Here is a 17,130-nt window from a genome sequence, read left to right on the forward strand (position 1 = left end):
GAAAGTTTAGTTTTTTTTTGTATTATTCAGTTTTCTATATCACAATATATTTTAATTCATAGAAATTGTTTTTTCGTTACACAAAATTAGACTAGAAAATAGAGTCGCATGTGTAAATGTTATGTTTTTTTGTTGTGTTTGCGTTTGTTGATTTCTCCTGTTGGTTTGAATTTACATTTTTTTTATAAAAAAAAGTCGAAAAAGAGATTTTGATAAGTTAATATCATAGAAATTTTGAAGATCTTCAGAGTGAAAATGGTTATGATATTTATGTATAAATATCATGGTTACGACAGTGTTTAAATGCTTGTGTTGGGATCCATGAGATTAATTATTTTCGCAGAGAAATCAATCTGATATAATTTTGGATGAGATGAGATGACGATGAATTTACAGTTATGATTAAAGTTGAAAATAGAAATAGATCAAGTTAATGCTCTTTTTTTCTTAGGCCTCCTCCTCCTTGATCTTTGCTTTTCCATGGACCAAATGTTATATCAGGTAGATATTGTTTTCATTTACAATTTGATTTGTATCTTGATTTTTTTTACATCATTATGATTATTAATAACTTAAGGACATTAATTTATATAAATAAATTGTTGATGGTTTGATTGTTTTGTTTTTTTAGGAGTTCATCTTTTAGATTGTTTTTTTTACACATAAATATCACTGACAATATAACGTTCATTTGGTTAGGTAAGGATCGATTGGCATTGCGATAATACCATCAACTGGTATATTTAATCCATCTGATCTTTTACCATCGTGATCGTTATTTAAAGTTTCATCGTCAGTATTTAAATCGCTTGGATTTGATTGATTCATTGTATCACTTTTAGATCCTTGGGATGATAGATTGTCCGTCATGGCCTTGGTATATGATGTACCCTTTCGGTAAGTTAAGTTTTGAGGATGAGTATGCTGAATAGGAGCATATGAGTGATATTGATGATAACCAGTGTTGGCATAGATTCCGTTGGGTGTTGTTGATAGAATCGCGTTGACAACCGGTTGATTAGGTTCAAGATGAGATGCGGTGTAAGCATGATTACCAATCGCAACTCCTTCCGGTGGTCCACTGTCATGGTGGTTAATTGAAGTGTTACTACAATAACTATCAACACCATCGCTGACAATTGAACTTTCTCCACTGAAACCTTCCATTCCGGCAGATGATCCTCCATTTGAACAATTGGTCCACATGGTACCATTTATATCTGTACAAAGAAAAAGTCAAATTGGACAAAGGAAATCATTAAAAAAACTGAATATAACAATTTTTATACTAATTAAATTGTAAACTAATTGGTCTTTTCATCTTTCATTTTAAAATGATAGACTTACTGTTTTGAATTTTACCTTCGTTAGAAGGTATTAAATGACTAGATTCAGTTTCGGGGTAAGGTGGGGTTGGTAAGACTGTTGGTGAATTTTTAGGGATTGAACGCTTTTTAGTTCGTGAATCAGGCCCACTTGAGGCTCGTTCACTTAAAGGTGTTCGGATCATTTCGTCAAAATTATTCATTGTTTCATGAAATGAATTTGGACGATTATTAATCAACCCTGTTTGACCATTATTATTATTATTTGCTATACCAATACCTCCACAACCACCACTGATAATCTGTCCATTGGGTGTATTCATTATACCAACACCTCCGATTCCACCTCCTCCATTGGCTGCGGCTGCTTGAAGGGCTTGGTGGAAATGATGATTTGGTAAAGGTTCGGTGGAGAAAGGCCTATGACCAAGAAGAGCTGAAGATTCAACTCCACTCATTTTTGAGAATCTTTTCAGGTTACCACTGTTATCGGATGGAAAAGCATTACAACTTTCCAATAAAAATTCATCACCTTCTAAACCACCTCGATAACCGCTTGGTGGAATACGATTGTTATTCCGACGTCTCGATTTGGATACAGCTGAGTGATGATTGAAACAGCAACAGCAAACACCAATAACCAAGCATGAGAATAGCATAACGATCAGAAAGATTCCAGGTAAAATGAGATCATCCCAAAGAAAAGCTCGATCTACAGAATAAATGGAGTTAAGATTTTGATTGGCACATTTAGTTCTCATTGTTGAATCGATAGTGTTAGAGGAAGAGGAAGAAGAAGAAGAAGAAGAAGAAGAAGAAGAAGAAGAAGAAGATGATGAAACATCAACAGAACAATTACATCGATAATTTCCCAGAATATTTGTTGGATTTGCATTTGGTCCTTGACCTGGACCTGAGTCTGGAATTGGAACTGGATTTTGGCTTGGAACAGGACTGGGACTTGAGTTTGGTAAAAAGTTCTGGACTATAGGTGCCACAGGAGTGGGACGAGGCTCTTCCTCAACTGATATGGTAACCCATGAATTAGATGATAAGGGAGGAGATCCTGCATCAGTAGCACAAATCATCAACTGATATAAACTTTGCTTAGTCCTGTTAAGAGGTGAGGTCAATATTAGAGCCATTTCTCCGATAACTTTGATACCAAAGGTTCCATCTTGATTTCCTTCAACTATATCAAGTGAAAAGGGTCCACTGTTGATATGACTATCAGGATCAGTGAGGATAAATCTTTGAATTACATCACCAACTTTTTTAGTTTCCTAAAAGGTGAAAAAGTAAAATAAAAATACCGTAAATTAGTAAAGATCATGAGAAATAAATCAATCATTATAAAGATTAAATTAAAGGTATCAATAAGATTAGAAGAGACAACAAGTTTCAATGATTTTTCAACAATCATTTACTAAATCACTCACACATATAAATAAGTTGTATAATACAAAATAACTCAACTGTAATTAATTTAAACATAAGTTGATCCTCACTGATAATAGATAACTTGATTTATAAGGTAAACTTTAATCAAGTTTTAAAACCAAAAACTAATTTTTAATGAAAAAAACTTCATTGAAAGGAAATTCAGTTCAACATAATCTTAATTTTGATGAAAAATTTTGGCTCAGTGATATACTAGAAAATTAATAATAATCATAATATTGTAACCAATTTAAAAGGGAACTAGTTTGTTAATATTTAATTTAACTAAAAAACGAGATTCTAATAACTTTTGTATAAACTGTAAAACTTTTTTCAAGTCACGAGATTCAAATTTCATTTTTATCATTACTGTTATTACCACTATTAAGATGATGATTAAAACGGATTAAATATGTACATTAATATACACACACAAAGTAATGGTTATGATTTTAATGAATGATAAAGAGTAATGTGTTTAGTGATGCTGAAAACCTGTAACTCAATTATTTACTACAACTAATCAACTAACAGTAGTTAAACTTTTTTTTTAAATCAAGAAAAACTAATATGATGGATGATCACAATGGGTTAGGACTAAATGAAGGGCAAAAAAAGGTAAAAGATGAAGAATCAAGAGTTTAATATGGTAACGTCATTATCTTTATCATGTAGTACACACCACACATGATATCGTTCAGAGGTTGAGAAAGAAAATTATTTACAATAATAAAAAAATTATCATGATGATAATATTATCAATAACTATCAGAAGAAAGAACCAACATCATCAACAACCATATTGATGGATTAATTTGATTGGGAAAATGTAGAGAGAAAAAAATTTCATCATCATTCATTGAACAGAAAAAGGTAAACATCATCATCATCATCATCATCTAAAAAGTATTGTGAAAATAACAAGATCATAATCATCATTATCATCCTTCACATCGGTATCATTATCGTTATCTAATTCACTGTCATCTTTTTGTTCAATCAAGCTCACTAAATTGATAGATGATGATAAATAATAAGTGTACATTGGGTATATGATGATAACATTGATTATTATCATTGTCATCATTATTATTACCATTATTAAATCATTCAATTGAATTTGGTGCTAATAACAGTGAGAAAACTTAAATAATCATTTATAATGTTAAAAGTAAACAATGTTGCAAGAATATATATAAAAAAACTGCAAATTGAAAGGTAAGGTAAACCGAAATATATACCAAACCGGATATAAGGTTAATTGTGATTAAAGGTAAACTAGTATAGTGAAAACAAAGGTAAAAGATCAAGAATCAAATCAGTTCTTTGTTTAGTTAAGATGTGAAAGCTAATTGCTGTATTAATTGTTGGTAAATTTTTCCTCTTACAATTAAACAATCACTTCTTATGAGGAGGGAGGGAGGGAGAAACACATGGGGCAGGGAAATAGCATCATTAGGGATTCGCCTTAATTAAATAAACAGGAGAAACCTTTTTGTCACAAGTAATTTTCTTGTTGATAAAAATAACATTGTTTGTATGAGTAAAAGATGCTAATGTGTTGATCAGAACATGTCACTTTGTCTTAAAAGTTTAATCAATGAATTAATGTTAAACTATCTAATGATTAGTGACAGAAACAATTTAAGGAATCGGATAAACATCACACATATGCATAATATGAGACTTTGGGTAAAAGAGAGTAAACAAAATAAACGCAGAAATACAAACAAATTCAATTTTGCGGTTAAAAACTATCATCACCATCTTCTTCATCATCATCATAAGCCTTATCACAATCATTAGCAACTACACCGCCAACACACAACAGAAACGATAGCGATGATGAATGAAGTAATATACTGATGTGTACACAAAAAACAAATAATAAAAAAACTATCAGATAAAATGTATATTATGAGTGATCGTGTGTGTGTGTGTTGTATACACACACATTATAACATAAATCGTTGAATAAATAGAAAATATAACAAAAAAATAAACAATCTGAGATAATTTTTTAAGTATTTACCTGAATGTAAAGTGTATAATTGGTTTGGTCAAATTTAGGTGGATTGTCATTAACATCTGATAGCTCAATTGTAATCAAGATGGATGATGAGAGTGATGGTGATCCTTTATCTATGGCCACAACCTCCATAATATAAGATGAAATCTATTACGATGAGAAAATAAAGAGAAATGAAAATATTATTATCAACATCAAGTGAAAATTTCAATAAGTTCATAATTCAAATTATATTAGGAAAAAAAAAGATGATATGGAATCAAAGAATTGTGAGATAGAGAAAGAATCAAGAAAATGATCAGAGTGAAAAATAAAAAGTTACAGGGGAAAAAAAAGATAAACATGAGAATAAGAATGAAAAAGAAAATCTAAACAAAGAGAAGATAATTTTTCTTTTCATTCTAATGTATTTCAGTTACCATTTCTCTATCTAAAGGTGATGCCACGGTAATGATTCCGGTTTTAGGTTCTAATTCAAATTCTTTATATTTTGTTTGATAATAGGACATTTCACCGGTTCCCGAATTGAGAGATGAAGCTTTAAAGAAATAATTGATTTGACCATTTTCCTTTATATCAGCATCGGTGGCAACTTTTTGGATAATTTTCTCACCAACATGGGTGTCTTCCCGGATAACTGCTGAATAACTGGTCTGACTAAAGAGAGGTGAATTGTCATTAACATCTAAAATGGTAATTGTTACTTTAGCCTCTGATGATAATGAAGGAAGATCTTGAGCAACAATTTTACCACCTCCACCTCCACCATTAACAGAATCTTCTTCTGCTTTTATGGTTAATATAAATTCAGGAATAGTTTCCCGATCCAATGATTTAACAACTGATATTGAACCAGATTTAGGGTGAATAGTGAAACAATTTTCCTCATTACCGGCAATTATTGAGTAAGTAATGTCTTCATTGATTCCGGTATCTACTGAGGTTGCCGTTACTCGGATTAAAGTTATTCCAACGGAAACATTTTCATAAACGGAAGTTGTATAATGACTTTCAGTGAATTTAGGTGCATTATCATTAATATCTAAAATATCAATTGTGAATTCTTTAGATGTTGAAAGTGGTGGAACACCAGAATCAGTGGCAGTGATTAAAACAGAGTAACGGTCAATTGTTTCTCGATCCAATGGTTTAGCGGTGAAAATTGTTCCACTTCTTTCATCAATACTAAATGTTCCTTCATTGTCATCACCCAGGGTGGAAATTGAAAATTTAACTTCTCCATTTGAGCCAATGTCTTGATCAATAGTTGATATTTTACCAACAAATGTACCAATTGGTGTATTTTCTGGTATCAAGAAAGATGATTCAACACTTGTAAACATTGGTGGATTGTCATTTACATCAGAAATTACAAGTTCAACCGTTGAAGAGCAGGTTCGATCCCTTTCAAGATTATCATGGGCCACAATTAAAAGGAGATAATGTGCTTTCTCCTCTCTATCAAGAGAACCAGAAACTTTAAGGTTACCCGTACTAGAGTCAATTGAAAATGGTAGATAACTTGAATTGGTCAATTCTTTACCAGAATCAGGATCGGCAGGGTCAAGAGATACGTTGAAATAAAGTTGGGCATTTGGTCCATCATCTGGATCAGAGGCAATAATTTTCAATAAAAAGGTATCGGGTTGAGTGTTTTCTGATACCATTTCAACGTATTTACTTTGCCCACAAACAGGACCATTATCATTAACATCAACTATTGTTATATTAACTTTAGTTTTATTTGATAATGGAGGTGAACCAGAATCAACTGCTTTTACGGTTATAAGGTAATTGGCTATTGCTTCACGATCTAACAGTTTGGTAACAGCAATGATACCAGTTTTTGGATGGATGATAAAACGATTATCTTCATCACCATCAACAATGGTATAGGTTAGATTAGCATTTGACCCAATGTCGGTATCGGTTGCCTCAATTGTTGTAATCTCACTGCCAATGGTAACATTTTCCAACACGGAAACATTGTACATATTGGTAGTAAAAGTTGGATAATTATCATTTACATCCTCAAGGGTGACAATAAATTTAACAGATGATGAAAGAGGTGGTAAACCTAAATCAATGGCCTTCACCGTTAAATTATAGATGGAAACTTTTTCTCTATCCAAAGGTTTATTAAGTCTAATTAAACCGGTATCCGAGTCAATTGTAAATGTTTCATTTGATGAATCTTCTAGGTTATATTGAATTTCACCGTTTCTTCCTTGATCTGAATCACCGGCTTGAACTTTACCAACAACAATACCAAGTTGAACATCTTCTGGGATGGAAACTTTATAAAGGTCAGAGGTAAAATTTGGCTCATTATCATTAACATCTGAAACAATTATCTCTATTGCAGAGGAACACATATTTTCACGTTCTTTATCATCATGAACTTTGGCTAACAGGAAGTATGTTGATTTTTTTTCACGATCCAGGGGAGCGATAACTGTTAAAACGCCAGTCCTTGAATTCAAAGCAAAAGGCAACTCTGAGGTATCTTCTGGACTGATTAGACCATTTTCATTTAGATTAGAGCTAATAGGAACTTTATCGGTATTTAAAAATAAACTATAATAAAGTTGAACATTGGCATCGGTTACTGGTCCATCTTTTGATTCGGCTTCTATTTTTAAAATATCACTTCCAAGTTCAATATCTTCGGAAACAATTTCAACATATTCACTTTTCCGGCAAATTGGTCCCATTGCTTCAAGAATTTCAATGGAAACTGAGGTTGTTGCATTGTACTTAGTATCGGAGACCAAGATGGTTAACAGGAAAGAGTTTACTTTCTTTCGGTTTAAAGGTTTATTCACAATAAGATCACCAGTATTTGAGATTGTGAATTGATTAAATGAATCCCCTGAGGTGATGAAATAACTAAGTGAATTGAGACTTGCATCATCAGCGTCTGATGCATCAATTGTTGTCACAACCATACCAATCGGTGATCCCTCACGAATTGAGGCATTATAAAATGATGAACTAAATTTCGGTGGATTGTCATTTACATCCATCACTTTAATGGAAAGTGTTGTTTTATTGTTAAATTTACCATCGGTAATGGTAACCGTTAAGTTATGCCATTCATCCAATTCACGATCCAATGGTGAACGAAGTTTAATTAATCCAGTTTCTGGTTCAATATCAAAATAATCTGAGTTATCCATTTTTTTAGCTCTTTTGATTTTGTAGAAAATTGCATTCTGTGAATCTTCACCATCTCCGTCCCAAGCATGAACCCGACCAATAGATGAGTCTATCTCTTGATCCTCTGAGACTTCAATATAATACGAATCAGAGTCAAAAATGGGAACATTATCATTGGTGTCAAGAACATCGATAAATGTATTCAAATATCTAATGGTGTAAGTTGATTTGTCAAAAATTTTCACAACCAAAATGTATCGAGATAAAGTTTCCCGGTCAAGTGGTTCAATTAAGTATATTTGTCCTTGTTCACCAAGTTTAAATTTATTGGCATCACTGTTAATTCCGGCTAAAGTTAATTCTAAATTATCTGGATTGGTAAAATTCAACGAAGTAATAATTGAATTAACTTTTGCCATCTCTGAGATAGTTGCTTCATAAGAAGCAACAAGATCACCATCCAATTTACAGGGTCCATTGATTTTAATTGTAACGGGAACAACAGATTCAAGGCTATTCTCATCCCAGGCTTTCACTTGAAAAGTATAAACCGATCCAATTGAATTTGATAAATTACCATGAACATAAACTAATCCAGTCTTTTTACGAATCCGGAAGGGGGTAGTTGATGAAGCAACGGAAGATGCTGATGTTGATGATGAACTCTCAGGTAAACCAATATGTGAGATAGAATAGAAAATACGGTTTTTTGTACCTCGAGAAGAAGAAGATGATGATGATGATAGTGAATTTTTGTCATATGCAATCACAGGTAAAATGTTGGTTAAAGTTGCAACATTGGAGCAAACAGCAACCTCATATTTATCAACTAGGAACTGTGGTGGACTTTCATCATCACCGGTAACCGTAATTTTAACTACAGTTAAACCAATTCGATGGCCACCATCTTTGGCTAGAATGGTTAAACTAAAAGATGAATGTTTATCTCTATCTATTGGTGAGACTGTAATTATTTCACCTGATTTAGAGTCAATTGTAAACCATCTTAATAGATAGGAACTTAAAATAGAATAAGTAACTTCAGCATAAATTCCATCATCATTGTCATAAGCTTCAACGGTTGTAACTCGTGTTCCAATGGGAGATTTTTCATCAATGGAGGCAAAGTAAAGAGGTCGAGTAAATAAGGGACTTTGTTTGTTGGCGTATAAAATTTTGATTGTCAGACTGGAATAATCTTTGTGTTTACCATCAGTCACCGAAATGTTTAAAGTGAAAACATCATAGATGAAGGATTGATCTTTAGCAAGACGAACTATTCCAGTTGATGGATCAATTTTAAAAGTACCAGAAGAATCACCAGATATTATTGAATATTTTAATATTTCCTCGGTAGAATCACTTATATCAACATCAATTGCTGTCACTTTGGTGACAAACATATCTTTTGATGAGGCTTCTGAAATTGTCGCTGTGTAAGATTCCCTGGTAAATTTGGGACCATTGTCATTAACATCTATCACATTAACCCAAACTTGACAGGTTGATGTTAAAAGTGGTGATCCTTGATCGGATGCGGCGACAATTAGATGATGTTTTGTTGTTGTCTCATAGTCCAATGGTTCTGTTAGGTAAATTATACCGGTTTCAGAAGAAATTGAAAAATGTGGATCAGAAGTAAGTAGAAGATATTGAATCATTGAGGATTTGGTTCCTTTAACATCGGCATCGGTGGCGTAAACTTGAACAACCTCTGTTCCTTGTTGACTAGATTCCAACATGGAAGCAGAATAAGTTGACTGATTAAACTTGGGTGGATGGTTGTTAACTCCATTTGAAATAGTTTCATCTTCATCCAGATCATTGGAAGATGATGATGGTGGTGGTAGTGACGAAGTTGTTGTAGTAGTTGTAGTAGTTGAAGTTGTAGAAGAAGTTGATGAACTAGAAGTATCTGTGAAAAAACTATCATCAGATTTACTGATAATTTTAGATGAAGGTGATGACAATGATGCTAATGATGATATAGAGGACGGTGAAGATGAAGATGACCAGAATGATGAATCCGTTATTGGTGATTCAGGTGAATTATTGTCAACTAATATTGATCCACCAATAGTGTCCGGGACAACGATCCAGAAAACAATTAAAATAAACTTGATCATATTGTGAACCATTAGTCGAGTCTTATCCATAAAACAAAGATGGAAACAAAATTTATCAATACAATAAATCTATCTCTTATCTCAGTTTCCTGGCTATAAGCCGATAATCACCAAAGACATTAAGACAACACACAAGATGAGATTTTGTTGATGTTGTTTTTTGGTAGAGCGATAGATTAGTGAGAAAGATTAAGAAAAAGAGATCAAGAAAAAAAAAGATTGATTGAAACAAAATGGACACACACAGGAAAAGTCGAGTAGATTGGAAGGAGATATAGATGATAATGATTGTGATGATGGATAAAGGAAAACAAAACACGGGGTAAACCAAGAAGAGAAAGAGAGAAGGGCAAAATATGATGAGTAAGAGAAGATAGAAAAAGTTTACCCAAAAAAAGATGGATCACTGAGAAATCTTTTCTCTCTATGAAGATGGTGAGTAAACCCGAAAGAGAAGAGAACACACAAAAAGAAAAAGTTACAGAGCTTGTAAATTATAGATATTCCTTTTTTCTTTGCCCTCTTCCTTAAAATTATGGTGTTGTCACTGATTTAAACTGAACTTTATTCAGCCAAATTCACAAAGTTGTCGAAAAAAAGTCATGATAATTTTTCCTTTAAATTTAAACCATTGGGGGAGATAAATGAACACAGACACTCTACACTTAGGTGACAATTAACAAGAAGAAGAGCAACAATTTCTTTAGAGTAAAGATTAGCACTCATAACACATAGGCAGTTATTTTAGCCAATGAGTTGGTATATTAAATATCAGAAGAAGAAAAAGAAAAGAGAAAAGAATTTATTTTTTATTCTTTTTTCTCTTTTCTCCTTTGATTTGAGTTAATCCAAAAAATTGGTTATGACAAAAGTTTGTCGATCATAAGAGAGAAACCAAAGTGAACACATAAGATGGATGAGAGTAGAAGAAAAATGTCCAAAAAGAATAGAAATAATAATAAATCAAAGACACTTATAATTACTATTATGACAATAGAAGAAGAAAAAAAAAGATAGATAGGGAAACCAATACTGGCGAGAGAAAAAAACAAAAAGCCGAGACAGAGAAAGAGATTAACAAAAATGGAGATGTTTGTAAATGAAGAAGATTAAAAGATGATTAAAGTTGAATATGTACATTCAGATGGAGAAGTTGTAAGTTAACACGAGTTTCAATCATTTTTCATGAGAAAATCACCATGAAAAAGAAAAGAGAATAAAAAAAAACTCATTTTTTGGAGAATAAAAAAATTCTAACTTAACTTCTTTCGGTTCAAAGTGAGACTGGAAACAAAAGCGAAAACCAGAAAGTTAAACCAAGAGAAAGAGAATAAAGAAAGAGACATGACGTCATCTCGACGAAAAACAGCGACATCTATTGAAGAATTTCGGCGAATTCAAGTTCTATTCTTTTTTCTTTGTCTTCTCTCTCTCTTTCAGTCTTTTTTTCTTTCTATTTTTTTCTCCCTCTTTTTTGTCTTCTTTTTCATCTTTAGATCACTAAATTTTTGGTTCCTTTTTAAGACTCAAGCAACAGGACCTCAACAATTAACATACGCACACATGAATCGCTGGTGATTTACATAAATACGGATCATCGGATCTTCCATCTTTTTCTCCCTTTGGTCATCTTCTGGTCATTTCTCTTCTTCTTCTTCTTCCATTTTGTATATTCAAATCTTCATCATTTTCATCATCATCATCAATGGAAAAAGAGTGACCCTCAGGGACAAATATTCTCTTTGGCCTTATTTTCTCTTTCACTCTTTTTCTTTCTTCTTTGCTCCTTCCCCTTATCCACCCTCACAATCATCATCTTTTTCTCTTTCACTGATTATTTTTCTCTCTCCCGTTCTCTCTCTCTCTCTCTCTCTCTCTCTCTCTCTCTCTCTCTCTCTTTCCCATTTGATATCCATATGACCCTTAAATCTATTATTATTTTCCATCTTCTTTCTCCTCCATGTGTCAGAGTAATTCCAGTGTCCAAAATGCAACTTTAGACAAGGACAGTGATACTTTTTACACCGACCATTGGATACGAAAATCATTAATTGCTCATTACATTCAATTGGATTCATATAGAGGCTCAAGTGAAAATTCAACTGTTGTCGCCGTTATTTTCTCGATCAAGCTACACACACACACACTCTCTCTCTCTCTCTCTCACTATCCCTCATCCCTCTTTATCCACCATACAACTAACAAAACAACCTTATGTTAACCTAAATTTCAATCGGAAACTTTTACTTCTCATTAATTATCTCTCTCAAATCATGAATTATCATTGATTTTGGTATCAACTTTGTTCTTGTTGTTGTTTCTGGATAAGTGAATATTATTGATGAACAGATATTGACTTTTCCCATTCGCGTATTAAGATACAAAAGTTGATAGCCAAATGATGATAATCATGATAGCGAAATTGAGTCAGAAATTCTGTCGTTAATTACTTTATAAATTTTTCTCTCTCTTTAAATTATGATAATCCTCGAATTCCTCTTCCATCTTTCTTTCTGTATATTATTCAGCTTAATTCTCAGCATCTTATATATCTCTTGATTCCTTTATCTTATCTTATCTTTTCCGTTTTTCTGTTCTCTTGCATTTTATTTTTTCTTACTACTACTACTATTTCCGTTTACATTTTTCTTGGCCATTTTTACTTCCGTTTTATGGGTCAACATATAAACATCATCATCAAGTTTATTTGTGGAAACCAAAAACTGACCCATTGGTGAGGAGAGAGAAACGAAAAGTTGAAAAGACAAAACAAGTTAATTGACATCGATGGACAAAGATGAAAATGCCTAAGGATACATATGAGAAAAAAAAGGTCAAAGTAGGTGGTCACTCGTTAAGGTCACTCTCTCTCTTCGTCTCCATAATATTGCTCATCATTTTGGTCTTCAAGATTCATTGGAAAACGATTGGTCATCTGGTAAATAAACAATCAAACCAAAAAGTGATCTGACAATTGTAAGTTAATCATTGGATCGTTTAACTAACATCCTTCTAACAGTAATTGATCAACATTGTCTTATTCAAGTTAATTAACTGTTAATTATTTACTAGTGACCATTATCATCAAGGAAACTTGATTTAAGTTAATTCACTTGATTGAGTTGATTGTATTATAAGTAATTCGTATTCGGTAAACAAGAAATAAGTACAAATTGTTTGAGGGGCAAACAATTTACAAATTTGATTTAATATTAAATCTGTGAGGTTGTTTAAATTGGACAAACAATTAAATAACAATCAACATTTACAATAACAAAACCTTACGGGCTAATTAAATTGTCAATTCTCTTGATTGTTTAATTGTTAGCTAATTAATTTGTCAGCTAATTGTCAGACAAAATTTACCAGAATTTTGTTTATGGTTAACCAAGAAAAACAAATTTCCTCCTCACGAAATTAAATCATTATTATTATTTGATACACATCAATATGTAATTAAATTTGATTATCGTTATTAATTAAAATTAATAATATTACATCTTGACTTGGATCATCATAATTATGATTAATAATTAAAAGTTTATTTACCTTTTTTAATATAAAAAAATTAAATTATAAGGTAAATGGGCAGAAAGAGGTAATAATAATCAATTCTGTTGCGATAATGATTACATTTACCTTAGTCTCTTAATTGCAATTAACTTTAGGTAATTGAATTAACGTTAATACGTTGATTGTAATGTCATGTTTATGATTATGTTGTCAATTTGATAACAAAGTAAATCAGTTAACACCAACAAATGTATAATGATTAATTAATTTTCCTCATCTAAATTTAATTCAATGAACATTATCATTTACAATTAATTCATTAGAAAATTTTAATTATAATATTTTTCTTCAACATGATCTACTTTTAACCTTTATCACAATTACACCCTTTTGTTTTTATTACAATCAAATTAAATCTTTGTTTAAACATGATTAACATTAATTATGATTATGATGATCCTCATCTACCAACACAAAACTAATCAATCAATCAATCAAACAATCAAATTAAACTTTTTTTTTTCTCTCCCAATTTTAAATTAGATTTTGCTGGCGAAACAACAACAGAAAAGGGTTAATTGTTGGGAGATTTTGATAATCACAACTGGATTAACCAGGAATCAAGAAGTAAATTAAATGACCTGAAACAAGGCTCATTTATATCATTAATCATTCCAGTGTTTCAATTGACTAATTTAACGGGAATTTTAATCATTTCAACATAAAAGCGTAGGTGATGAAGATGCGGATGATAATGATGATGACATAGAATGACGATCATAATGATTAATCCAATTAATCTTAAGAGGAGGAAAAGATATTTATAAATATGAATGAAATAGTAAAATGGATCAACGGAAAAACAAAAGTAAATCAATTTTTATATCTCATCAATTTGATTAACTTTCATTGGATCAGTTGTAGTAAGAAAAAAGTAAATTAACTTTAATCGATTGAAAATTGTTATTGGTCAGTCTGATGATGATTCATACAATATAAATAATGATTAAAGTAATAATATCATCGATGACCACATGTTTATTTAGTTATGATCATTGATGATTATGATTAATTTAATCCATTTCCTTGGAAAGAAAAATTCTTCCTTAATCTCTATGAGTATATTTGTTATTTGCACTGCCTACTGTTCAACAGTTAGTGGATTAAACGGATTAGATGGATTAAAAAATGTCGCTCAATGGCCACTAAGATGGAAGGAGAAAAAAAAAAGATTTAGATAAATGATAAAGAAAGAAAAAGTTAATCCTTTAATCCAATGTAATGATCTTTTCACAGGCAAAGTTAATTGACCGCAACAGTTTTTAAACCAAATGAAGTTTTATTGTTGATATGAAAATATTGTTATTAGAATTGGTCATCGGATAAATAATGTTCTTGTTGATTATCATGATTATTATCATGTTCATGATGGTCAACTATCGATAAAAGTGTCAGCCTTATGTTGATAAAATGATGATCAGAATTGATATCATCTTCCAGTAATATCTTTCTTTTTTTTTCGATTTTTTCTCTTCTCTTTAGGTCAGTTCGAAACAATAGTTCTTGGAATTGTTTCAATTGAGCTGATATTTCTTCACGAAACATGGGATTAAGGGAACAAGTGAAGGACTATTAGTAGAATGAGCCAGATGAATGATGATGATGATGATGAGATTGTAGAACGATAGAGGATGAGAAGAGGAAGAAGATGAAATAAAGATGACGAAGATAAACATACGAAAAGAGAGAGAGAGAGAGAGAGAATCAGTAGGAAGAAAATTATCCTCTAGAAGAAGAGGAGAAAAGAAAAATTCTATGAATGAAAGAGAGAGAAAAGGTCGTAAAGAAAATAGTAAAAAGAGAGAGAGAGGAAAAAGATGATGGGCAAAGATGAAAAGAAAGTAAGTCGGAAAGAAAGAGTAAAATAGCAAATGCTAAATCCGTAATTAAAAGGCTTAACGATGTTAATTAATGTTATTCTTATGGTTCAGCCTCTAAAACAATCCATTGATTTCTTAAATTTATCCTTTTATGGGTCAAGTTTCCTTTCCCTGATTGTTGCCGATCATCATCATGTTGACCTCAGAATGTTGGTAATGATTATTGACCTCAGACTGTGAATCTAAAATCAGTTGTTTCTTCATTATATTATCTATCATCCTCTTCCTTTTTTCCTCTTCTTCATCATCATCATCATCAATAGTAACTTCTTCAAGAATCTTTCATCATCATCTTCATCCTCCTTTGTCTGGATAACCTGTAAATCAATGCGATCCTTGGGAAACAAATTTACTTTGCTTGGTTAACAATTATATTTATTATCATCATCTTTCTCTCTTCTCCCTTATTCTTGCCTCCAACAGTGATTCCAAAGGAGCAAAGTATCAGCTATATCATCATCATCATCTCCGTGTTGGTTTTTATGCTCTTATATTACCTACAACAAACAAGAAAGAAAATCAGGAAAATTGGTGAACCGCAGAAAGTCATGCTACATAAAAAAATGGAATAGAAAAAACAAAAATCTAAGAATTAATTGTTGTAGTTAATTGTGATTGTTACCATTATTATATCTGAGAAGATCAACCATCATAAGAATCAAGGATAATCAATGAGCGAGAGATACTCTCAAGGTGAAAGGTAACTATCAAAGTACAAAATAGAAAACCAGTAATTTTGTCACTTAACATGTAACAATTAAGGATAGTAATTAGTGAGAGTCAATTTATTCATCATCTTCTCTATCATCAACATGATAATCTAAAGAGTCTAAAATCAACATTCATCACCTTTACAAGGTAAGCAAAAAGATGATTAAAACCAGTGCCCAATCAACAAGATAATTAAATTGTTCAATTAAATTATTACCGATACTTAAATAATTGATAAAATTGATTGGAATCAATGTCAATACAATTAAAGGTAATTAGCATGAGTAGTTTGGTTTGTAAAAGTTAGCTAACTTTTTCTAATGATAAACAATTTAATTCATAATGTAATTCAATGAAGATCAGGGTTACCAGGTTTTCCTTTAATTGCTCAGAGTGATGAGATAATGTTGATGAATCATTAGAAAGTTAATATTAAGTTGAGAATAATCAACAATCAAGATAATGAGAACAATTAGAAATTGTAAACAATTTGCAATTCGTTGACAGGATGGAGATTATTATTCTTAATCTCAATCTAATTCTTAAATTCGGAGGTAATCTTATCTTCTTCATCTTAATCTCTTTGTCTTTGTGACTTTGAAAAGAGAGAAATGAGTTGATTATCAATAAGAGAAAAGAAAAAGGATTAATCGTTTCGAATTAATGATTTGTTTTGTTCTTTTTCGGTTCGGTGTCAACTCGCCAAGCCTTTAAGTAAACATTAATAATAATCCCTTTGTTTTTGCAAAATTTAACTAAAGTAAATTAAAATTTTCTGAGTTTGATAGGTATTGCTGTAGAAAGGTTAGGAATTCTGGGCCCTCCGGGCCATTCATTCATCTTGAATACTAGGTTGAGAGGACGAGGCCCTCCGGGCCGTTAAAATC

At 31.7% G+C, this 17,130-nt stretch overlaps 1 protein-coding gene and 1 long non-coding RNA gene across 5 annotated transcripts; one reads left to right on the top strand and one right to left on the bottom strand.

Moving 5' to 3' along the window:
- Positions 1-5: 5 nt before the first annotated feature.
- Positions 6-11,336, bottom strand: LOC128393859 (protocadherin Fat 4-like). Of its 4 annotated transcripts, XM_053354095.1 has the most exons (5): positions 5,214-11,336; positions 4,798-4,941; positions 2,185-2,608; positions 1,348-2,037; positions 6-1,220 (listed from the first exon to the last, which is right to left on the bottom strand). In XM_053354095.1, the coding sequence occupies exons 1-5, from the start codon at positions 10,107-10,109 to the stop codon at positions 688-690; spliced, it is 6,687 nt and encodes a 2,228-aa protein (XP_053210070.1). In that variant the 5' UTR covers positions 10,110-11,336; the 3' UTR covers positions 6-687. The 4 variants fall into 4 exon arrangements, with proteins under 4 accessions (XP_053210070.1, XP_053210071.1, XP_053210068.1 ...); XM_053354096.1 differs by having other exon boundaries at positions 1,606-2,608; XM_053354093.1 differs by having other exon boundaries at positions 1,363-2,608.
- A 154-nt stretch (positions 11,337-11,490) lies between these two features.
- Positions 11,491-16,922, top strand: LOC128393861 (uncharacterized). The gene is made up of 3 exons (XR_008326277.1): positions 11,491-13,055; positions 14,136-14,460; positions 15,135-16,922. It is a non-coding gene; the product is annotated as an uncharacterized LOC128393861 (long non-coding RNA).
- Positions 16,923-17,130: the final 208 nt, after the last annotated feature.

The sequence above is a fragment of the Panonychus citri genome, unplaced genomic scaffold (assembly GCF_014898815.1).
Source record: "Panonychus citri isolate SS breed McGregor unplaced genomic scaffold, ASM1489881v1 Contig00138, whole genome shotgun sequence".
Classification (NCBI taxonomy): Eukaryota; Metazoa; Arthropoda; class Arachnida; order Trombidiformes; family Tetranychidae; genus Panonychus; species Panonychus citri.

Coding starts and splice junctions, on each gene's coding strand:
- LOC128393859 (XM_053354092.1), bottom strand. CDS start 10,109: ATGGATAAGACTCGACTAATGGTTCACAATATGATCAAGTTTATTTTA. Junction 2,609..4,797: donor ATTATACACTTTACATTCAG/GTAAATACTTAA, acceptor TTCACCTTTTAG/GAAACTAAAAAAGTTGGTGA. Junction 1,221..1,347: donor CGAAGGTAAAATTCAAAACA/GTAAGTCTATCA, acceptor TTCTTTGTACAG/ATATAAATGGTACCATGTGG.